General features: G+C 32.7%; 1 protein-coding gene across 1 annotated transcript in view; it reads left to right on the top strand.

Moving 5' to 3' along the window:
- The window catches only part of LOC114326249 (interleukin-1 receptor accessory protein-like 1), a 225,961-nt gene that overhangs the window by 185,123 nt on the left and 15,172 nt on the right, over nt 1-25,666 (top strand). The window contains exon 5 of the mRNA XM_028274560.2: nt 22,869-22,999. Within this exon, the coding sequence (XP_028130361.2) occupies nt 22,869-22,999 (131 nt within the window). The remainder of the gene's footprint in view (nt 1-22,868; nt 23,000-25,666) is intronic.

Below are 25,666 nucleotides of genomic sequence, written 5' to 3'. Positions count from 1 at the left end.
TTAATTTCCATAGATTCTAAAAAAGATAGCTTAAGGCCTTTATTTTGAATATGCAGAATTTGAAACTCTTCATTGAAAGAATGATTATGATCTAGAAGGTGAAGTGCGTATGTAGAAGTGTCTGTTTTTCTATTGTTGAAAGCCCTTTTGTGTTCTGCTATCCGTTTGGCAAAGGTTCTGCCAGTTTGACCGATGTAAGTTTTCAGACAGTCACCACAAGTTAGTTTGTACACACCACTCTGTAGTTGCTTTCTCTTTCGCCTTTTATTGTTCTTAATATATTTGCTTAAGTTGTTATTAGTTCTGAAAGCTGGTGTTATTCCTTTCTTTTTTATGTATCTGGCTCTTTTTGTTGTTATCTTGCCAGTATATGTGAGAGAGCAGAAGGTACTGGGTTCTTTCTGTGGTGGTGGATACACTAATTTCAGGGCTTTCTTATGGAGTTTTTGGTTTAAAATTTTGTTAACTGTTTGTTCGTTATAGCCATTGTTTACTGCTATTTGTTTAATGATGTTTAGTTCTATCTCGAAGTTATTTTTTGTCATGGGAATTTCTGTCAGTCTATGTATCATGCTATGGTAGGCTGCTAATTTGTGTTGTGTAGGATGGGATGATGAATTGTGTATGGTTGTGTCAGTATGGGTAGGTTTATGATATACGGAGAACTCACGTTTGTTGTGTAGTCTGGTAATCGTTACATCTAGAAAGTTTATGGAATTATTCTGTTCTGTTTCTATTGTAAACTCAATATTACTATGAAGTGAATTAATGTATGATAGAAATTGGTCAAGTTGTCTGTTAGTTCCTGTAAAGCATACTAGTATATCATCCATGTATCTCCACCAATATAAGAACTGTTTAAATACGGGATGTTTAGAAATTGTTGTTTCAAGACTACATACATCGGTAATAGATTTTGCAATAATGCTTTTTTCTATGTTCTTGGCAGTTTTGTTTAACGCTACTTCACATTCTACACCTAAATATTCTAAATTTTTTTGATTATTGAAAAATTTTTGATTTATTAGTGAAACTAATAATTCCTGTTACAAAGAAAACCAAATAGCGGTTTCAATTAAAAATAAATCAATAAAACATGACATAATATTTACAAAAGCAGACAAAGGTAACACTACTATTGCTATCGATAAAAGAGGCTATAATAACAAAACAATAGAATTTTTAAATAACCTCAATAGTATAACACTAAACAAAGACCCCACAGAAAAATACCGAAAACAAATTAAACTAGCCATTGAAAATTCAAAATCAATACTAAATCCAACAGAACAGAAATACCTTAATATTATGAACCCACAACCTCCTAAATTATACTCTTTTATTAAACTACACAAACCTGACCACCCAATAAGGCCTGTAGTTTCTTTTTATACAGCTCCGTCATATAAACTTTCAAAAAAACTGACAGATATTATTACAGAATACACTAAATTTCCACCTAAATTCACCGTAAAAAATACACTAGAACTAGTTAATAAAATACAACATTTTCAATTACCCAACAACTCCAGACTAATTTCATTTGACGTAAAAAATCTTTTTCCTAGTGTTCCTCCTACAGACACTTTTGTTTTAGTTAAAAATCTTTTAGACCATAATACATAGTACAAATCCGATCATTACATCTGAAATTTTACACCTCCTTGAAATTTGCATAAATCAAAACTATTTTGAATTCAATAATCAAATATACACAAACAACAGTGCAGGACTTATTATGGGTTATCCTCTAAGCCCATTGCTATCAGATATATTTATGAACCAACTTGAAACAACAATTTCTAAACATCCTGTATTTAAATAGTTCTTATATTGGTGTAGATACGTGGATGATATACTAGTATGCTTTACAGGAACTAACAGACAACTTGACCAATTTCTATCATACATTAATTCACTTCATAGTAATATTGAGTTTACAATAGAAACAGAACAGAATAATTCCATAAACTTTCTAGATGTAACGATTGCAAGACTACACAACAAACATGAGTTCTCCGTATATCATAGACCTTCCCATACTGACACAACTATACACAATTCATCATCCCATCCTAGACAACACAAATTAGCAGCCTACCATAGCATGATACATAGACTGACAGAAATTCCCATGACAAAAAATAACTTCGAGATAGAACTAAACATCATTAAACAAATAGCAGTAAACAATGGCTATAACGAACAAATAGTTAACAAAATTTTAAACCAAAAACTCCATAAGAAAGCCCTGAAATTAGTGTATCCACCACCACAGAAAGAACCCAGTACCTTGTGCTCTCTCACATATACTGGCAAGATAACAACAAAAAGAGCCAGATACATAAAAAAGAAAGGAATAACACCAGCTTTCAGAACTAACAACAACTTAAGCAAATATATTAAGAACAATAAAAGCCGAAAGAGAAAGCAACTACAGAGTGGTGTGTACAAACTAACTTGTGGTGACTGTCCGAAAACTTACATCGGTCAAACTGGCAGAACCTTTGACAAACGGATAGCAGAACACAAAAGGGCTTTCAACAATAGAAAAACAGACACTTCTACATACGCACTTCACCTTCTAGATCATAATCATTATTTCAATGAAGAGTTTCAAATTCTGCATATTCAAAATAAAGGCCTTAAGCTATCTTTTTTAGAATCTATGGAAATTAATAAATGGAAAAATACAGATATAATTCTGAATGACCAACTCGAGACAAACAGCTCCCCACTCCTCAACCTCTTCAGTTAAAGACTTAAAAAGGCAAACACATTGTAAACTATATCACTTGAGAAAGGCACTCTGCCGAAACAGCTGTAGTCACTTAGTTGTAATAAATTTTGTGGAAGTATAGAAAACAAACGTTTTCAGTGTTTTATTGTTAGATAAAATGAACTTCCATCAAGTAACGGTCGAATCCATCAATTATATAAACGTATATGTACATATATCAAATAGTTTAGTCATAAGAAATGAACGACAGATTGAAGCAAGTGCGAAAATATTGTCGCTAATGAATATATACCTACCTGAAAAAATTAGCATTTGTACTGTAGTCAGGATTTCTGTACCAAAATATAGATTTATTACGAATTTCATTTTCATGGGAAACAATTTTTTTAATATATTTTAATTGTTAGTGTGATTTATTACGTTAAATTAATTATTAGAAAGACCAATAATGGCAATACGCGGCAGAAACACGACCTGATACAGAAAGGACAAAAAGATAGCTGGAAACACCAGAGATGAAAACTCACCTTGTGGGTTCTCACTTGTCAGTTTCGCTGAAGCAGTTTAACTGATTCAGTTATACTGAACAAATAATGAACATGAGAACACGTTTTCATTTTAAATGATCAGTACATTCATACTGTTAAGTTAACTGGTTTCAGTACGTAAATACATGAGACGTATTTTCCAAAAAACGTAATCTTGTTTAAAATGTATTATACTAATAAATTATTGAATCTACTTCTACATATTTAAAATATATTTAGCCATTGCTTATATGTGTATAGGTCTGAAATTTTTGGGCTGGGCCTTTTTACATGTTTATATTTCTTTTTGTATAACAATCTGTCAATATTAACGTTACAGTTTTATTACTTTACTGACTATTTTGGTGCAAGAAAAATCAAATATAAATTACTTTTCACAATATGTTCGCAAATCTGTCAAGAGGTACGCATGTGTGGTATGTGGTTTGGAGGTTTCAGATCTATGTTCTTCCGTATTAAATAATCGACAGTTGTATTATAGTATCTGCTCTCAAAAATAACTTATCCTTTTTCCAGCGATAATATGTATAATGGCACTATATTTTCTACTTTAATAACATTGTATTAAAATACTCTTTACAGTATCTGGGCTTACTGCAATAGCTATAAGACATAACAAACAACCTGAATGTTTATTACCAGAATTGTAGGGGTTTGAATACAAAAACACATGATTTTTATAGGGGTTCACAAACCTTGGAATTCGATATTATAATTGCAGTAGAGACATGGATTCAAGATGGGGTTAGAGATGGTGAAATTGTTGATACAAGTATGTATAATTTAATACGGGCAGATAGGGATTTAGAATTCACTGGAAAAACTAGAGGAGGGGGAGTTCTTGTGGCAGTAAAAAAGGAGTATAAAATTGTACAAATTTTCAAACGTTGTACAAAATTTGAGGCAATAGCGATTAATATTAAGTTAGCAGGTAATGAAAAACATACAATTTTTGCTTTATATGTACCCCCAAACAGCTCTGATAATATATATGAACAACTAGTAAATTTCCTTCAAGATAACATTGTTGATATTGAAAAGACGTATATATTTGGTGATTTTAATATACCAGAAATTAAAGGTTGCGTGAGTGAGATCAATGTTTCTAATACTAAATTAAATATTTTGCAATCATTTTTAGATTTTAATTCATTTAAGCTTTTTAATAACATTACAAATTTTCAAGGTAAAACACTTGACTTGATAATATGCTCTGAAAATCATTTATCAAAATATGTAGTAACACAAGACTTAACACCATTTGTAAAGGAAGATCATTATCACCCTACTCTTAATTTTAATATAGTCTACAATAAAAGTAATAAGCAAAAATTTGAAGTAAATTTGTCCAATGAATATAATTATAAAAAAGCAAATTTTGAACTGTTGGTTAATAATGTCCGAAATACAAATTGGGACGCAGTAAAAAATGAAACAAATGTAGCCTTAGCTTTAGAAACTTTTTATGAAATATGGAATAAAATTATACAGAATTGTGTACCAAGATTTAAAACATTTAATAATTCCAAATTATTTCCTAGTTGGTATACAAAAGAAATAAAATATTTAATTAAAAATAAAAACAAATTCAGAAAATTACAGAACATCTCAAATTACTATTTAGAAAAATATAAGGAAAGCAGACGTGCATTAAAATACTTAATAAAAATAGAAGAGAATAAATATTTAAAAGAAGTACAACAAAATGTGGAGGGTAATATAAATTATTTTTGGAACTATATTAAAAACAAAAAATCCAATTGTACTCATACTGGAAATTTTGTTTACTTAGGCCAGAATGTTGATGGTGAAAATACAGCCGAAGTATTTGCTAAGTTTTTTGCATCTACATACACCTCAGATAAAGCGACTTATAATTTAGATTGTGGTAATAGTTCTTACTTGCATAATGATTTTTTCGCAATTGAATCAATAGATTACAATGATTTCAAAGAAGCTGTAAAAAAATGAAAGCCAAAGAAAGCGGCGGGTACTGACGGTATTCCACCTTATATATTAAAAGGTTGTAGTGAGTGGTTGATTGAACCGATGGTACATATTTTTAATAACATAGTTAATTCTAAAGTCTTTCCTACAATTTGGAAAACTGCAGTTACTACACCAATACATAAATCTGGAACATTACAAAACATTGAAAACTACAGATCTATAGCAATAATGTGTGCTTCCGCCAAACTTTTTGACCAGATTATACATAATAAGTTATATTCATATATAATCAACAGCACGGTTTTGTGCTAAACAAGTCAGTAAATACAAATTTATTTATTTTTGCAGACCAGGTTGCTGACACATTAACCCTTAAACGCCCAACCTTTTTTAGGTTCCATGTAAGCCCAAAGGTGGGTAAAAAATGTCCACCTCGAAAGTAGCTAATATATTTATTGAGGGTGGTTAGAAATGGATTAAACTTAAGAATCTTATGCTTATTAAATACAGCATCTTCTAAAATATTAATATAAACAATTTACAAACTTACAACAAAATTACAATGTACATCAAAATCAACATACTAGCAAAAGCCAGTAATTCAGATTTGTCGATTTTCTCCACATTCTTCCTTTCAGCCTCCTCATTGGCGGATAATTATGTTGATTATGTAATTATACGTCGATAATTATACTAATTATGTTCCTACCAACGAGAAATTATATAGAAAACATTAGTAACAAGTTTTACTAAGGGTGTACTTTTTGTGCCCACCCATGTTTAACCCAAGATATTACTTTTATTTTCAAAAATATTGGTAGAACCAAATTAACATTCGATAAAGGGCTGTCTTTTTAACAATAAATAATTTTTGAAAAATTTTTAAACACGTAATAAATATGTTACAATGGAATATGCATTAGGTGGACATTTTTTACCCACCCTTGGGCGTTTAAGGGTTAAGCACTAAATTGCAACTTAATACGGTATATACGGATTTTAGAAAAGCGTTTGACCGCGTTAATCATGATGTGTTACTAAAAAAGTTAAGTACGTATGGCTTGTCTAATAATTTTATTGAACTCATCAAAAGTTATCTGGAAAACAAACGTTTTGCAGTTCGACACAAAGGTAATGTATCAGGAAAGTTTTACGCCAATTCCGGAGTTCCTCAGGGTTCAAATTTAGGACCTCTTCTGTTTATTATATTCATTAACGACCTTCCTTCTATTTGTAAATATACTGAGTGTCTTTTATTTGCAGATGATTTAAAAATGTACAAAATTATTCAGTCAGTACGTGATTGTATTAAGTTACAGAGAGACATTGATAGTATTTACGAATGGAGTATAGTTAATAAGTTAGAGTTTAATATTAATAAATGTAAAGTTATGACGATAACTCGGTTACAGGAACCCAGTTATTTTTGATTATGAGATGGGAGGTGAGAGATTGGCTAGGGTTACTGAAGTAAAAGACTTGGGAGTAACATACAATCAAGTTTTTTCGTTTGGGAAACATATTATACATCAGTCGATCTCAGCGGCAAACAAATTGTTTGGATTTATTAGAAGGCAGACAATGGCATTTACAAACATTAATACAATAAAATTTCTCTATTTTACTTTAGTGCGACCTAAATTGGAATTTGCAAGCGTAATATGGTTTTGTGAGTATATGTCAACACTTAAAGAATTAGAAAAGGTACAAAATAAAGTTCTTCGGTATTTGTATTTTAAAAAACACAAAAATGGCCTGATTATAATTCTGTTAGGTCAGCTCACTTAAGAAACGAGTTTAAAATATTGTCTCTAGGACAAAGAAGGGACTTAATGGTAATTATGTTTATATACAATATAATTAACAATAAGATTAACAGCCCATATTTACTTTCACTCATTCCATTCAATATTGCTCCTCGTCGGACACGATCTTCATTAATGTTCAATATACCTCACAATCTTGTTACAACAAGATCTCCCCTTGCCAATGCACTTAAGTTATTAAACAGTTTAAACAGTTTAATCGATGTAGATTGGTCCTTGTATCGGACAAAGTTTTATAAACTGATACTAAGTCAAATTTTAAACACCTCTGTGTAAAAAAATATTCAAGCCTCTACAATGCTGGAAATGATAATGAGATAATTTGTATAATTTTTATATACAGTAGACTCGCGATTATCCGAGTCTCGGTTATCCGAGCCCCTCGGTTAACCGAGGCAAAAGTCATAACTGGTGAGTTACAACTTTCAACCTTGGTACAACATTGCCGCCTCAAAAAGATGATTGAAGCTTACGCAAAAATCAATCAAAGGACTTTTTTAAACAGTAATATTTATAAGATAAATGTTTTTATCTCTTATAGACAGACCTCTATTAGTTTTGTCATTAAAATATCCACAGCTTATGGTTATTTACGTGTTTTTCTATCAATAAAACCGATTCCGGTGTTAACCGAGTTTTTTGGTATCCGAGGTAGTCACGGTCCCAATTACCTCGGATAATCGCGAGTCTACTGTAACACAGAAAGTCATCTATTTAACAATATAGAATTGTAAATGAATATATATTTTTTTTAGCCATGTAATGAGACATTTAGTCTGTATGGTTAATAAATAAATAAATAAATACTTTAAGTGAAACACAGTTCTACTTTTTATCATTTTGACTGATCATTCTCTCATAATGGTATTGTCTTTTTGGAGTCATTTTTGCAGAATCTCTTGAATTCTTTTATTCTTAAATGGTTTGTATATGAATCACAATCTTCCAAAGCTAATTCTTTCAATATAGTTTCACTGGCACCCCATTTATGTCTGCGCAATATTTACAACCTGACCCACCATCTACGACGTTTTCTTTTCTTTTGATTCACTATAATATTCTGTAACTCATTGCATTATTGTAATTATATTGTAAACATAAATATTTCGCGAACAACTGGGGCCTGTTTCATAAAAGTGACATGTTTACAAGTTACAAGTTTACAAGTGACAAGTGTTGGCTGACAAGAATTTAAAAAATTTGTTTCATAAAATGATTGTTGACACTAGTCAAAAAATATTTTTGACATTTGTTTTCGACAAGTGTAATAATTATTTAACTTCAAACTCACGTCAAAAGTATATCAAAACGTCATGTCTCGCGAATTGAGAAAGGTAGAATTCTTGCATGCGATTAGAGCGAAGAAAGATATTTTATTTGGAAAATTTAGTCCCACTTTAACAAAGACGTTGAAAAGTGAACATTGGGGTGAAGTAATAAAAATAGCACTTGCAATGGGTCTTATCAATGAAACCAAGCAATATACCTATTGCTGTGATGTACTTTGGCAAATTTACGGAAGCGTGCAGTGGAGAAGCTGAACAATGCTAGAAAAACAGGCACAGGAGGAGGCGCGATTGCCAAAAAAACGCAGATAGATCTGTTAGTGTACGAGATTTTGGGAAAATATTCACCGATTTTGAATGGAATTGAAGAAACAGCGGCAGAAATGGAACCAATTCCAAACTTTTTTGATAATGTGTCCACCAATAGCCCGGAGCGAAACGAAAATCTTGTTAATAATGGATCTTCAACCGCCAATAGTCCGACACCAACTTTAATAAATAATGTGGCTTCATCCTCATCCACGGAAATGATGGCCAACAAAGGAAAAAGAAAGCGTTCTAGTAAAGAAAATGACAACAAGAGTACTTTAGAAGATTTAAGGAAAAAAAATTAAAGCTACAAGTAAAAAAATTAAAGGTATTATAAAACATTTTTCTAATTTAAAAAATGATTTGCATGAAATTTTTGCTCTGGAAAAAGAACACGGACTTGAAAAATCCAGCTTTACACAAAAGTTTTATAAAAAAATGTGCCTCTTGTTGTATATTCAAGCGAAGAAGAATTTTAGTTATGTTTTTTATACGTTTGATAGTTTAAATAAAGTTTAGTATTTCTAGTCTTAACTTTTTATTGAAACAATTACTTAGATTAATTTCATAAAATTTCTTTTATCAAAATTTTATCGAAAATTATTTTTAATTTGGATCAATCGTCCTTCATTAAATATTGGTCCATTGTATGGTTGGACAATATGGTTATCATTTCTAACTTCGAAATTTTGGAGCCAGTTTTCATCGTCAAAACTTCTAGAAATATTGCAGAGAGTAACACAGCATTTAATAATTCTTGATGCAAATAATGGGTTTACACGTAAATAATTTAGGCAAGGAAATTTTTCTTTCAGGATTCCGAAGCTTTGTTCAATAAATCGGCGAGTTTGCTTATGTCGTTGAACAAAGACTAAATTTGCCGGATCGGCAGGATTTCTTAAAATTGGAGGAATTAACCAGTCTCTAAGCGGGTAAGCACTATCACCCAAAATGATAGCCCCAGGAATTGGTCTCCATCCTAAAAATAGTTAATGGAAATTTATTTTATATGCAGTTTTTTTTTCGATATTAATAAGTAAGTACCTACCTTGTTCAAATTGTTGAAATATTTGAGAATTTCGAAGAACTCTTGAATCATGGACACTTCCGGGCCAGTTGGAGTTAACATAATAAAACATGTAGTCAGGGCCACAAATTCCCATAACGTTAATGGAGTGATTTCCATTCCTATCAACAAAGGCTTCTTCATGATGTGTGGGTGCATCTATCTTTACTAAGGTTCCATCTACGCAGCCAACAACCATTAGCATTCCGGCAACTTCGTTGAAACGATGAACAATGTTTATAATATTCTGGGGAAAACGTACTACCCTTGGAAATAATATATCATGCTTTATCATGCATTCACTACAGCTTTTACACATCTGCAAACAGTAGCTTTGGATATACCATGCATGTCTCCTATTCCATGGTATTGTCCACCATTTCCAAACCAATGCAGGGCAATTTGTAATTGTTGCGAAGGAGACAAGGCATAATTTCTGTTCGTTGGATGCATTAAGCGGGGACCAATTTCTGTTATTATTTCCTCCATTTTTATAGAATTCATTCGAAATCTTTCGTTGAACTCCATCAATGCATTAAAATTAAAATTTACTCTTTGACGAAATACACGTCTTCGTCGTCGATGCCGTACTAACACGTTGACTTCGTCCTCACTGTCGCTGGACCACATTTTTTATGAGAAAATACGACTGTGATAGGATATTAAGTTCATGTCACTTTACACTAACAAATTCTAGGAAAAAATGACAACTTTTCATTGATTTATTTTTTATGAAACAAAAACCTACCTACAATTGTAAAACAAACTTGTAAAAATAAGACTTATTACTTGTCACTGATAATCTACTCTTGTCATTTTATGAAACACAAACTTGTCAAAAGTCTTGTTCGGCACTTGTCCGACAGGAATTGTCACTTTTATGAAACAGGCTCCAGGTCTCAATTTTTTTTAACCATTTTCATTACCATGATAAAAATTTTTGGACTAACTGCATGCTGAATGTAACAAAACATGAAACGTGTGAATACAAACGTCGCTTTTTATTTTTCATTATCAGTGAATCAGTCAGACTGCGTCAGCGAAACTGACAAGTGAGAACTTGCCTCCAGTTCTACTTTTTATCATTTTGACTGATCATTCTCTTATGCAGAATCTCTGGAAATTTGTCTTCGTTCATTATTAAGTCGTTTATATATAAATCACAATCTTCCATAGCTAATTCTTTCAATATAGTTTCACTGGCACCCCATTTATTTCTGCGCAATATCCAGGACCTGACCCACCATCTACGACGTTTTCTTTTCTTTTGATTCACTAAAATATTCTGTAACTCGTTTACTAATTGTAAACATAAATACTTCGAGAACAACTGGTCTCAATTTTTTTTAACCATTTTCATCACCATGATAAAAAATGTTGGGACTAACTGCATACTGAATGTAGCAAGACATGAAACGTGTGAATACAAACGTCGCTTTTTATTTTTCATTATCAATCAATCAGTCAGGTCAGGCTGCGTCACCGAAACTGAAAAGTGAGAACCCGCCTTAAGACACTATGGGATAGAGCTAGAAGTGTAGATATACGACGGAGATTCAAGGTGAACAACATTAATAACTGGATAAAAAAACAGAAGAGTAGAATGGAACGACCACATAAGCCGAGTGGCACTAATAGGGTAGTAAGGACAACTTGCGTCTAGAGAAAACCAAATACTTTGCTTCGGAGCTTCTAGATAATTGACAGTTCTCTGGATTTGGCGGGCAATTTGAAAAGTATATATATTGTACCTATACTACTTATACATCATATACAACTTATACATCATTGAGTTTAAGACAGTAAATGAAAAACCTCACTTCGCTTGGTAGATTATCTATATAAATGTAAATGAAATTCAAAATATACTTATTAACCTAATTATATAGTACATAATATTAGCAATATTTTAAATAAAAAACTTTGTCATGTAGGTACCTTATAATAATATGTACCTATATGTATAGGATATGTTACTTATAGTTCGGTATCTCTTGGGGACTTAGCAATTTTACCAGTATTTTGAATTTCTCTATAAAATAATTAACCATGTTATAAAAGTTATATTATTACCACATCCAAAACAGTAGGTACCTACTACCAAAGAAAAACATAAATATTTCACATAATAAAAATATTCTTAAACAAAAATGATTGTTTTCAATTAATAAGAAAAAACCTTAAAGGAAAATTTAGGGTTTAAACAAACCATCTATTAGAGAAATTCAAAATACGGGTGTAAAATTTCCAAGTCCCCAATAATTCTAACTGTCAATTGTCTAGAAGCTCCGAAGCCAAAGTATTTGGTTTTCGCTAACCGCAAGTGTAAGGACAGCGAGACACGGTTCCCCACCCCAATAGGAAGACGATCAGTGGGATGACCACGAAAACGATGGAATGACAACCTACTGGAGGGACATTGAAAAACAGACAGTCATGTCTGCACAAAAAGAAGAAGAAGTAGAAGAAGAAATTAATTAGGTATTGCATAAAGTAATTAATATAGAAATATAAGAAGACGATAGGTTTAGAACAATTATTATTATTCCAAATAGTTAAAAAGTTTTGGCGTGTTTTCTCAGTGTAGATGAATAAAAACTGACGGTTCCAATTAATAATGAGTCATCCGGTAAACGAAGAATAACAGCCTTGAAAGTGAAACTTGACATCCACCTGTGACTTGACTTCAGAGACATTTTACTTAAAAATTTATGCGCAGCTGAACACAATCAAGTTGTGGTTTACAGATTCTATCTCATTTTTATAATCCAAGAGATTATAAATAAACGTATTGCTCATATGAATGTCTAATATAAACGTTTAACAAACGTTTAAAATTGTGGCTTATTTCCAAAGAAAATAATAACTTGCATAAGATGCTACAAGAAAATATCTTCTTCTTCTTCTTCAAGTGCCATCTTCGTTCCGAAGGTTGGCGATCATCAGGGCTATACCACAGATTAACCCAACTATACGTATTTTCAAAACTGCTGACCGAAACAATTCGTTGTTGCTACAGCTATACCATTCCCGTAGATTCTTTAGCCAGGAGTTTCGTCTTCTTCCTATGGACCTTTTTCCTGCTATCTTCCCCTGCATAATTATTCGAAGCAGTTCATATCTTTCGCCTCTTGTAGTGTGTCCCAAGTATTGCACAAAATATCTTCAGAACAATAATATTATTTCAATAATTTTGAGTCTTTTTTGTCAAAGTTCCGGTTATAAATTTTTAACTGGAAGTGATATAAAAACCAGAGGTATATAGATATTTGTTCCCGTCTTGCTAAGGCGCGTCGAATAATATATCGCGTGCACTATTTCGGCGACTTTAAAACAGTATTTCCGATTGCAACTTTGGAACTGGAAGTCCGATGTCAAATTTCTCACCTTTGATAGTATTTTTGAATTACAAGCTTTCATTCGACACCTCATTTGTCATTTTATCTGTCCTAATAACGGAGAAATTGTGTTCCCGCACAAACAGACGGACGGACGGACAGACATGGTTAATTCAAGGTTTTTACAAGTTTTTTAATGTTGTAAAATGTATCTATATTGCATCGTAAATCGTAAGTTTTAATCCAGGGCCGGCTGGTTTCTTAAACATAATATGGAATTACGCGAAGCAAGAAATAAATATTTCTTTGGAATTTGAAATTATTAGAACGTACATTTATTGAAGACAAAATTACCTGCATTTAAAAATAACTCAATGTGAGTGAAAATTTCAAAAGTGATTATGTAGGTGATTATAACTATGTATACATAATAAAATAAAATATACTAATTACCTGCATGTTATTGCAATGAACCTATCCGTAAATAAACAGTTCTTCGAAATGATTGTGTTGGTATATTTTTAAATAATAATTCAACTAATTAATATTTATAAATATAGATTAAAAAAATATGAATATTATTTTATTTTTATTTAGTTGATAGAAATTCTAAACATAGAAATAGTATGGTATAACTAGATCCAAACCCAGACATCCAAAGTGAAAGTTATCCTCCAACACCAAATTGTTCTATATGGTCCACATAATGTGCAGAAAAAAGTCACACCATTTTGAGCGTCGGGTTTGGTGGGGGGGGGGGGGAGAGGGGGAGAAATCGGTAAATTCGTAGTTTTTTATTACTGAAACTTCATCATTTTCTGACTTATAGTGTTGCAAAAAAATGAATTTGGGATAAACAAATTAAATAACTTTTAAAATATTTGACCAATTGCTTTAAAATTTAGGGCATGATTTAAGCACCAGAAGTCTCGGCATTCTGTGTAATAAGAAGGTTCTAAGTTAATTTTTACATAAGTTATGAATATTTATAAAAACTCAAAATTTATGATTTATTTTGCAATTTTCTAAGCAACCAATAAGGATAGACATATTCAGCGAACGCCATATTGATGTATTTTATACGATTAATGAGTTTCTTACGCTCAAAGTTGTATAAAATGCTCAACTTTTTGGTAATAGACGAAAAAAGCAAAAATTTACCGTTTTTTTATCTTCATTTGTTTATAACTATGCATATCATCAAAATCGGCTGCAGGAAACATATAGGTTATTATTACAGATGTCCATACTACTCAAAAAATTTGGTTTTGGCCTGGAGGGGGATGTGTCACGAGAAAAATCTTATTTCTCTGGACTAAACCGGTAATCATACATAATCACCCACACATCACATTGAAAGAAAAAGCCTATTATAAAATACAAGAATAAAAAACCGCTAAACGCCGTAGAAATGAGTGGCGCATACAATATTCCAGCTATAAAAGATCTGATATGAATATTACGTGGCGCGAAAATGTATTTTCATTTTGATGCAAAACAAAATTCTAGTTTTATTTTAAAAGATTTTTCCATAATGTTTGCTAAATTTGAAGTAAACGCGCCTCAAAAGAGTTTCAAAATTCAAACTGTATCAAAGTTACTTTTTGTGGCGCGTTTTACTTCAAATTTAGCCAATATATTCAAAAATCTTTTAAAATAAAACTAGAATTTTGTTTTGCATCAAAATGAAAATACATTTTCGCGCCACGTAACATTCATATCAGATCTTTTGTAGCTGGAATATTGTATGCGCCACTCATTTTTACGGCGTTTATCGGTTTTTTATTCTTGTATCAGGAGTTTTTCAAAGTTATTTATAAATTAAATGTATGAAGTTAAATGCAATGTTTCTCGATTACACGCTAAGCTTTATAAATGATCGCCTTTGTCGCATTATCTCCAAAATGATCTAGTGTCCATCGAATGTACACTAGATTTTCTTTCTATTCGAAATAGATTGAAAAAAAATATTGGGATGGCCGGTAAATGAACTTGGATTGATCGTTGCCAGATCAAATTTAGCGTCGTAACCACTACAACTACATAAACTATTTAGGGAATAATCGTTAATTTGATTATACTTTTGTAGCTTAATAACTTCTAAACGGCTTAACCGATTTTGATCACTAAACATGAGTTTGAAACGTATTGACAAATAGTATCTGATGAATCTAAGGTCAAGTATGATAACTGAAACTATTACAGGAATTATTGAGTTTGAAAAACCGTTTTTCCCATAAGAAATAGATTTGATCATACTTAGCCTATAACTTATAAGCCTATAACTTAAAAATTCGAATTTTCCCGGATATGAGGTATACACCGTTAGATTCGCCTAGAGTCCTTCTACAAACGCTCAGTTATTGGCGCAACTCGTAGGTTGAAATTTTGAGTAATTGTCGAAAAACCAAAATTTTCAAAGTTTAGTTTTTCAGTTTTTCGGCTATACTGAGCCGTGTGTATGTCTGATCCTGGCGGCTTAGACGCCATTTGAAAGCTTAACTCAACACTATTGATTTAGTGTATTTGCGGTTCTCCTGTCTCTTCTTGAACCGAAGATATATATACCCCCAAAAAATATGCCGTTTTGTACCTACCCAGTCCTATAGCTGGCTTATGGGTGGTCAAAAGTCACAAACTACACCGGTTCTGAATCGGCCCTGACCCCTCTTCAAACACGGAAAAAAATTCAGATCGGTTTAACTTTTCCACATACATACATAACATACATACATACATATCCACAAACATTTTCCTTTTTTAAATAAAAATTGAGTAATATTTCTGAGCTCGGTAACTTTTGAATGGTATAACCGATTTTCAAAATTAGATATGCGTTAGAAAGGTAATGATCAGTACTATCAGAAGCCGAAAAGGTCGGAGTTAAATTTTCGAAGTTTTTGGGAGTTTTGGGGGCGAGAACGAAAAACGGACCCTAAATAGGATGGGCCGTAAAATCCACGGGTGAAGTCGAGTTCGCTCCGCTTCGTTCAGGTATATTTTAGAAGGGTACGAATTGGCTCCCGCATGAATGCGGGTAGGCTCTCATATAATCGCGGAAACATTAGACATTGTTGCCAAATCGTTTAATATTTATACTGCTTAGGAAATTTACATAGTGATATAGACTTTTTATAGGAAAATTATACTTTTAGACAAATACTTTTAGAGTTTGTTTTAGTTCAACATTGGCATATGTGGCAATTTTAACACAAATTTTTGCGCTCTTACCTGAAATCGGCCGGTTTGCGCTCTACACTCTAATACCCGAAAGTTAAGTTAGGACCGAAGGGTTAGGTCTTCCTCCTTTCCCATAGATATTTCTAGGAAGGTACCTGTTTCTAACAAAAAGAGAAAATTTGAAAGAAGTGAACGCTGGGTGATATTTTCGACATGTTTAGGTAAAATAAATTTTGTCTATGGGAGCCAATTCGGACTCTACCTTTTTTAGTTCAGGTAAAATTCTTACCATTGGGAGCGAACTCGACCCCGTCCAAATCCACACCCGTGGACCAAAGTGGATGGTTGACATATGAATGGGTGGGTCTTTTCCTGAACTTTTTAAGATAAGAGTTAGCCCAATTTTCAATTCAGTCAGATTTAGAAAATCGAAAATTTCGTGTATATATTATAGTGTCGCGTGTAGGGGAGTGTGGATGCGCGTCACTGGCGAGAACTGCCGTTCTCTGGTAACAAGTTCGTTTACTAGAAGTATAAAAATAAATATATCAGAAAAGAAGAATGAAAGAAATAATGACAACGAAATGTGTTCATGGGTTTGCATGTGCGTGCGTCTACACGGCACACACCATTATTTCCGCTCTGTGGCTTTGCACAATTTTTCAACGGCAGCAAATTAAAGACAATGCTACGAGTGGATGTGGTACGTCGTCTAAAGCCGTTTTACTGCATTAAAAAACACTAAAACATGACGAATGCGAGTATAAATTATGGTTTGTGAATGACAATGCTGTTGGTTGGGTGGCAATCCGGTACTTAGTAAGTTTCATGGCTTAAAGATCATTGCGAGGCATGAGTCGTTTTAAAATTGTTGGAAACCTATACTTAGTTGTTTTCAGAAGGGCTGTATTGTTGCATCTGGTTATGGTGGAAGTTAAAAATAGTGTAGTGCTTTAATTACCATTCCTCGTATTTCGTTGAAGAATGACAAAGCAGAGAGACCTCGAATATAATATTATTGCAAGACATTTTAAGCAAATTTAACAAAAAGCGCGAATATTAGAGCAGTAACGTAGAGGTCAATCATTCAGAGATCCTTCGGGGGGTCAGAAATCGATTAAGTACAAAAGAACGACGGATCATCATATAAAGAACAGTAGGAAAATGTAATTTGTCTTTCAGAAACAATACAAAAAAATTTCGGATAATCCCGGACAAAAAATCTCCACAAATTATCCCTGGACAAAAAATCCCCAGACAAAAAATCCCCAGACAAAAAATCCCCGGACAAATAATCCCCGGACAAATAATCCAACAAATTTTTTTGGACAAAATATCCCCACAAAAAAATCCCCAAGAAATATTTGCTGCCGAATAGTTCTCTAAAAATTTTTCGTGAATGCAATTGACTCAAATGTATTTCAGCCTCAGTGCGTGAGAGCTATAGCAATCGCAATGAAACCGCTTTTCGGCACGAAAATAATAATTTTCAATTACTTTGCAATTACTGCATCCAAAAATACTTAATAGTCCAAGTAATGAAGCTTAAAATAGGGCAAAACCTCACAATTTTTACAGAATGGATCGATTTACTTGAAAATTTGAAAATAAGTAGTGGATAGTCCAAGGATCAAAATCTATATCATGCCAAAAGCCGCTTTTACCATGGGGGTGGTTGCCACACTATCTAGGGGGTGGAAATTTTTATTATATTTTGACCACAGGAGTTGGTAAAAACATTCATTATAAGCAAAAAACCTTCTATACATTGTTTTGATAAAATTAATAGTTTTCGATTTATTCGCTATCAAAAGTGTTAGTTTTATATCGAAAAAATTAATGTTTTTAATCAGTTTTCTGCTAATAACTCAAAAAGTTTTCGTTTTATCAAAACAACTTTACTTAACAAAAATGTACCTTTTGAAATAATTAACAAAACCGTTTTTTTTTTATTTTCTTTTAGACCAATAGTAATCGAGCTATACTTTATTATATGTTGGCTCTTCTTCGTCAAATGCTAAATATTGTAGTTTCAAAGTCAAAGGACGGATAAACTTGCATTTTTCGAGGATAACTATTGAAACTAATTTAAAGTATTTAAAAATATGTATCTCCAGAAATAAAAAAATCTCTAGTTAAAAAAATTAAGTGACTTATAATGAAAAGAATGTCAGTCCCTATTTTTTTCAGCAAAAAGTGACCGTAAACAACCCCTAATCACCACCCTAATTAAAATTTGCCATTGACCTGATTTGTTTTTCTTGATTTATCTATTGTTAATAGGTTCTAGTGATCGGCTTAGAATGATTAGTTTTTAAAAAAATGGAGTTAAAAGCGAATAACTAGTTTTTGTAGTTTGGTAAAAATGCCCTTTTTTTCAGAATAGAAAGAGTAGCATCAGAGATACGAAATAGTTATTTTCCTAACAAGTGCAGAAAGTCATTATTTTCCGCACGCGACTGCAGTTTGCCGAACGACGCGAAGCGGGAGTTCGGCAAGCAGTCGAGTGCGGAAAAGAGACTTCCTGCAAGAGTTAGGAACAATATTTTTTCTAAAAGAGTCTTTAAAAAATTACCAAATCTTAATCAATTAATTTAATTAATATGAAAATTCCACACCTGTAATTTTGAACCAATCAAAATACGTTATTTTGACAGATCACCATGGCAACGGAGGTATTTTATCGGAAATTTTTTGCTCGTGGGGTACCCAACAGCGAATTATAGTGGAAATTTTTTGACGTTTACAATAACAGAACATTTTTGACAGACTGGTTTTTATTTGTTTACATAATTTAGTTTTGATTCATTTTCTATCACTTGTAGTTACTCAAAACTTATGTAAAATTGAAGAATATACTATTTTCTATCTTGAAATGGTATTCCCATGCAACTACAATGAGTAGAAATTACGAATTTGAAAGCCTAAATAATTGCTGACAAAGCTATGGCGCGCTATTAATCTGTTCATGCAGCTTTGGATTTTCAAATGCAAATTTGGTGTGGAATTTTCTTACCGAATACCACGCGAAGTCAAATTAATATCCGGAAATTTTTTTTTTGATCATGAATATTTTTAGAAAATTTCCCTCGTCTGCGACTCGGGAAATTTTCAAAATATTCATGATCTCAAAAAAATTTCCGGAAATAATTTGACCTCTAGTGGTATTACTAGTGAAAATACATACACAAATTAATTCTTTGACAAGGTTGTCAAAACCAAACTTTCAATATAATTAGTTAGCATGACGACGATCTTGGTTTCCATGACGATGATTCAAAACTGTTGTTGTCTACCGATTTGACTTTCGAATATTATGTCAAAATAATTTTATTTCGTCGAATTGTCGCGTTAATTTCATTAAAACAGGAACACAATAAGATATATTTGAAATAAATTAGTAAATAATATCTAAATATTAGGTTATTGCATGTATTATAATTACTTTAAGGCCATATTAACATATCTAAATTAACACGCGTGCGGAAAAGTAAAAACCGCGTGCGGAAAAGTGAAACTTTCTAAACTAAAATGCATGCGCGAAAGTAGACATTTTTGCACGTTCGTAGAAAAAAATATTTAAATATTTAAATTGTAGCTTATTTAATTCCCAAGAAATTGGTTTGCAAAAATTTCTTTTATGGCAAAAATTGAGTGACTTATTGACAATTAAAACTTGTAATATCATGCAAAAACCACCTTTACCAACCCTTTCAATGCCACCTCTTTTTGTGACTGAGAATTTTAAAAAGATTTAATATTAATAGCCTTATAGATCTTGTAAAAACTTACAAAATTCTTTTTTAAAGAGCTTTCTAAGATAAAAAATAAAAAAGTTACTGTTAAAAAATCAATATATTTTTTTGAAAAAAAAAGGAGAAATCCAATTGGAAGCATAATAATGTAAGTTAGCGGCATTTTTAGTCATTGGCCTTATTTATTCTTCTTTATTTATGTATTAATATAGGCTTAGAATTATTAGTTTTTAAAAAACTGAAGTTTAAAGCGGTTAACGAATGTTTGCAATTTGGTAAAAAATGCCATTTTCTTCAGAATAGAAAGATTAGCATCAGAGATACGAAAAAATGTTTAAATATGAAATTGTAGGTTATTTTATTTCCCAAGAACTTAGTTTGATTAAATTTGTTCTACGGCAAAAATTGAGTTGAATTGAATCGTAAATGACCATCGAAAAACATTGATTTTTTAGATATAAAACTAACACTTTCAATAGTGAATAAATCAAAAACTATTAATTTTATCAAAAATTGTATAGAACATTTTTTGCTTAGAATGAATGTTTTTATTAACTTTTGCGGTCCAAATATAATAAAAAATTTCCACCACCGAGATGGGGTGGCAACCACCCCTATGGTAAAAGTGCCTGTCGGCATCACATAGATTTTGATCCATGAACTATCCATTACTTATTCTTAGATTTTCAAGCAAATTGATCCATTCTGTAAAAATTGCGAGGTGAAAAGCTTTGCTTCCTGGACTATAAAGGGATAACTTTAATGTAATAAAAGCGTTTTGGTAAAATTGTGGGTTGTGGGTTAGGCCACTTTGCATCTCATAGCGTCTATTATGAAATATATAATATAAACAACATTCATCTCAGTATGTCCGCCTACAGTGTCTTCAATGGGCCTCTCATGTATTTAGGATGGAAGAAAACAGGCTTCGAAAAAAAACTCTTGAATGCAAAAATGCATGGGAGGAGACCTATTAGAAGACCAAGAGAGCCATGGGAGGATGATGTGGATGAAGACGCAAGAAATCTCCTTGGCAGTCGATCGTGGAATAGAATAGCTACAGAACTACAGACTGTAATTAATGGAGAAGTTTGTTGAGGGAGTAGAGGACTCGAATTCGGCTGTAGCGCCATAGGATGGAGGAAAGTTTTGTTTCTATTATCGTGTAATGTCACTAAAGTCTAAAGTAAATTCGAGTGACAAAGGAAATGCTTTGTTAATTGTTGATAACGAAAAACTAGAACTATAATTAATAATGGTCTGGTCCTCTCTGCTTCTCGTCCAACTTTTACATCATTCATTATTCTTCCTGCGTTTATCCCTACCTATGTGGAGTAGGCTTTCCTAATTACTATTTCTTCAAATGTTTCATGGGCCACACGAGACTTACAAACTTTTTTAACCTACTCCCTTCTATCTTCTCTCGTCATTCTATTATTTTGAAATCAAGTTGACATGTTTATTGATAACGACACCCGACTCGGGCGTCGAAACGTTAATAAAATCATTTTTTTGGTAAAATTGTGGCTTATTTCCCATTGAAAACAAGTTGACATATTATCATAGAATATTTCAACTACAATGTACTGTACTCAGGCCCGGTCCTAGGGATTTTGCCGCCCTGGGCAAGATCGGCAACCCCCGGCCCCCTTGGCAGACCCATGAGATGCCATATTATATTACCGAAGAGCAAAGAAAAGTAAAATCACGAATTTGATTTGCCATAGAGCTTGCCTGATGAGCAACCATTTTATCGTTGTTTTTTTGAGAGTGATTTCTACAAGATCATCGTAGATTTCTTTAATTTGGTATCTGATGGGAGTAATTGCATCAATTCTACTTTCCCATTTAGTTTCGTAGTTTGTTTCACCTTTCGTAGTTTGAACCACAAAGGTTTCAATGTTAGGCTAGAAATATGATTTTGCAGTACAGCCCATTGATGAATAGATGCTGCAAGAAGTTGTCGATTTTTGTCATTAAGATGAATAAAGAAACTGCAAACTGTGAGGCTTCAGTGAATGGCTAGAACATGGGATAAAAAATGATCTAAGATTCATTTTCAAAATTCTGTTTTGAACACCTAAGTTATTCCCTTTCATGTTTGCCCCAATATCATACCCTCCCATATCTTCCAGAGGTATTCCCAGTTCATTCAGTTTTTGCAAAATAATTTCTGTAATCCCAAGCCAGTGGTTTCCAGTACAGGCACAAATGCAAGAAAATGTTCTGCAATTTTAACATTTTGTGAACAGAAACCTAAATTGACAAAACGTACAACAATAATAGTCATCTCTTCCACCCCACAAATATCAGGTGTACAATCTAAAATTATGCTATACTACTGTTCTGATTTCAAAAAGTTTAAAATTTTATTTTTGATTTGGTCATGGAGAATAATTTCGTTTTGAATACGTTTTCCCAAGTAGTAATGCTGCTTGTTACTACCATTCGTTGTTCTCCTAATCTGCTCTTGTAAAACAATCAGTTTTTCCAAAGATCTCAAGCTTTAAAAAATTAGCATTGTTGTGATGAAACAGTTTATCACAATCGCCCCTAAATGGAACACATTCTCGTGCTAAGAACGGTATTAATAGTTTAAGTCGTTTTATTACATTTTTCCAATGACGAGTGTCTGAATTTAGAACCTTATGTGTTTCTTCGTCTATGGTTTTGCCCGATTCTAGTCTAATTGTTCGTTCTACCCACTCTAAAATTTGCCGCCCTAAATTTTCCGCCCTGGGCAGCCGCCCAGTTCGCCCACCCCTGGGGCCGGGCCTGACTGTAATGCAATTAGATAAAGAGAGAAAACAATACTTTATTACCTTTTCTAATTATCATTTGTTTTTAACACTATTTATTTTGATTTTCAGAGAAGATGGCCAAACCCTGGGAGCTTATATGATAATAGATTCGATACAATCTGAAGATTTCGGAGAATACGAATGCGTAATCACCAAACCTGGAATCACCATTAAAAAATACATCAAAGTTATTGAACGAGGTAAGTTTTTTAACTAAAATGTAATTTTTTTAGGATGTATTTATAGGAATAGGCTTTCGTGGTTAGTACAATCTAATTGTTAAGATTAAACGTTATTTGAAAAATTAATATTAAACTTAATCAGTTTCTGAGTTGTACCGAGTCGAATTTTGTTATGCCGAGCTTTCGACCTCCTTCAAAGAGTCGAAAGTCTTCGACAGGAACTTCCTTCGAAAGTAAGTTTTCAGCAGAAACCATTCACAATTAAGGAACTCAGTCTCCTGACAGCTCGTAGCCAAAGGAGGGGTCCATGGAGTCCGGACCCCTCCCAAAACTGCCTCGGCTTTGGATTCAAGGAAGCAAGATTATCCTTAAGTTATTATTATTATATTTGAAAAAGTGAATGCAATTATTGTTATTATTTTTTACTAAATAGAATTATTTCTGTTTTTATTCAGTGTACCTACGATCAACTTATATCCAATTTAAAAATTAGATTTACCAAAAAGGAAAGTATTCTATCAGCTCTTGAATTGGTTGCATGTGAGCGTTCATTTTGAATGAAGTAAAAAACAAACGTACTCTCAATCATTTATTGTAACTTCCGACGACCGGTTTCGCTCTGTACAGTATGCAAAGCATCTTCAGGTCAACGGTTACAAGTCACTAAATGATTCCGCTACAAGGGGCTACTCCCTGAATATTCAATAACATGATATCTTGCTCAAATTATGCTAATGGGATATGGTGGAATGGACGAAGACTGTTGTGAAAGTTAACAACTGTATGGAAATTCTTGAGGGTGGTGAGATAAGTGGTGTGAGACGGTTACAATAAATGATTGAAAGTACGTCTGTCTTTTACTTCATATTCTATCAGCATTTCAAATTCTATTACAGTACAACCTGCCATATCCGGACCTCCCCTTATCCGGACGGTTCTGCCGTCCGGATCTACCGAGAACGGCAGTCCTGCTGTTGGACAACGCACCCTCTCATCCCGACCTAAAATAACTAAAAATGATGGCGAAATAATATATTATAGAATCTATAAAACGTGTCTATCGACGAAAGTTATTGACGGCGTTGATTACTGGAATGTATGAAGGAGAAAACGCTTCAGAGACTATAAAAGAAGTGGTCACAGAAGTGGTCTTGATATCCGGATTTTTTCATATCCGGATCGGTCTGTCGCCACATTGATCCGGATATGGCAGGTTTTACTGTATCTGTATTTGCCTCTACAGAAAAAGCAAAATTGCTAGAAAATTTGTCTGCCTATTACTCCCACGACACTTTCCTTACAGCAATAAAAGCTGAATATATGTTATGGTGTAACTGTAATACAATATCATCTTTGTAATAAAGATTATCCCTGTCACAGCGAGCGGCCAGTGTAGAACCTTTCGTTCTTAACAATGAAGCGTGTAAAAACTCTACCCAGAAACAAGACGGGAAACAAAAGATTCAGTTTATTGGCTCTTTGATCCGTTCATTGAAACGTTGAGTTAAAGCCAGATATAATATATCAAATAACCAAAAATTATTGGGTAGACACACGGAGAACCCCTATACCTGACACAGAATCGGGTGTCCTAAAGATCATTAGACATTTTCACTCTACACTCCCAAAAATATAAAATATAATTTGATTTTCACAATGATAAACACAAGACAAACAACGGTCAAATACGCACATACAAACAAAACAATATTTGGTCGTGTCGTGTTCGTAAAAATTTCGTAATAACTACGGCATAAGGATGAACGTCAAAAAAACCAAATATATGACCTTCAGTAAGAATCCAATAAATGACACTAGTATCACAATAAACGGTACCCAACTTGAAAAAGTAAACGAATACAAATACTTGGGAACCCTTATCAATGAAACAGGTGACCAAAATCACGAGATAAAAAGACGTATTGAAATTGCCAGGTCTACTTTTATAAAAATGAAAAAATTATTTTTTAATCGTGATATTAGTATTCATCTACGAACTAGAATGTTAAAATGCTATGTATTCAGTACTTTGCTCTACGGTGTTGAGTCATGGACTCTTAAACAGAGGAATATTAAAAATCTTGAAAGCTTTGAGATGTGGTGCTACCGCCGTATACTAAGAATAAGTTGGGTGGATAAAATTACAAATGAAGAAGTAATACGCAGAATAAATAACGAGCCAGAAGTTCTACTGAATATAAAAAAGAGAAAACTTGAATACTTAGGCCACCTGATGAGGGGACAAAAGTACACATTCCTACAAAATATAATGCAAGGAAAAATCCAAGGACGAAGAAATCCAGGCCGTAGAAGAATGTCCTGGATGAGAAATTTGAGAGAGTGGTTTGGCTGTACCACTAACGAATTGTTCAAAACAGCAGTAAATAAAATTAGAATCGCCCTAATGATATCCAATCTCCGATAGGAGAGGCACTCAAAGAAGAAGAAGACTAGGGTGAAATTGTCGTCATATAGATGTTATATCATAGTAAAGTAGTAAACACTTAGTAAAGTAATTTGAAAAATTTTTAAAATATAAGTTTTACATTTTTGAAATATTTTTATTTTAAAAATATTTTTTAATTAAATAAGAATATAACAAGTTTCAATTTTTAAAATATTAAAAGTTTTTTCAAATGTATCTAAAATTTATTCTGAGCTATTCTAATCTAACAAAAAAAATGA

This window comes from Diabrotica virgifera, chromosome 7, assembly GCF_917563875.1.
Source record: "Diabrotica virgifera virgifera chromosome 7, PGI_DIABVI_V3a".
Lineage (NCBI taxonomy): Eukaryota > Metazoa > Arthropoda > Insecta > Coleoptera > Chrysomelidae > Diabrotica > Diabrotica virgifera.
The sequence above is the reverse complement of the archived record's forward strand: the minus strand, read 5'-3'. Positions and strand labels throughout refer to the sequence as shown.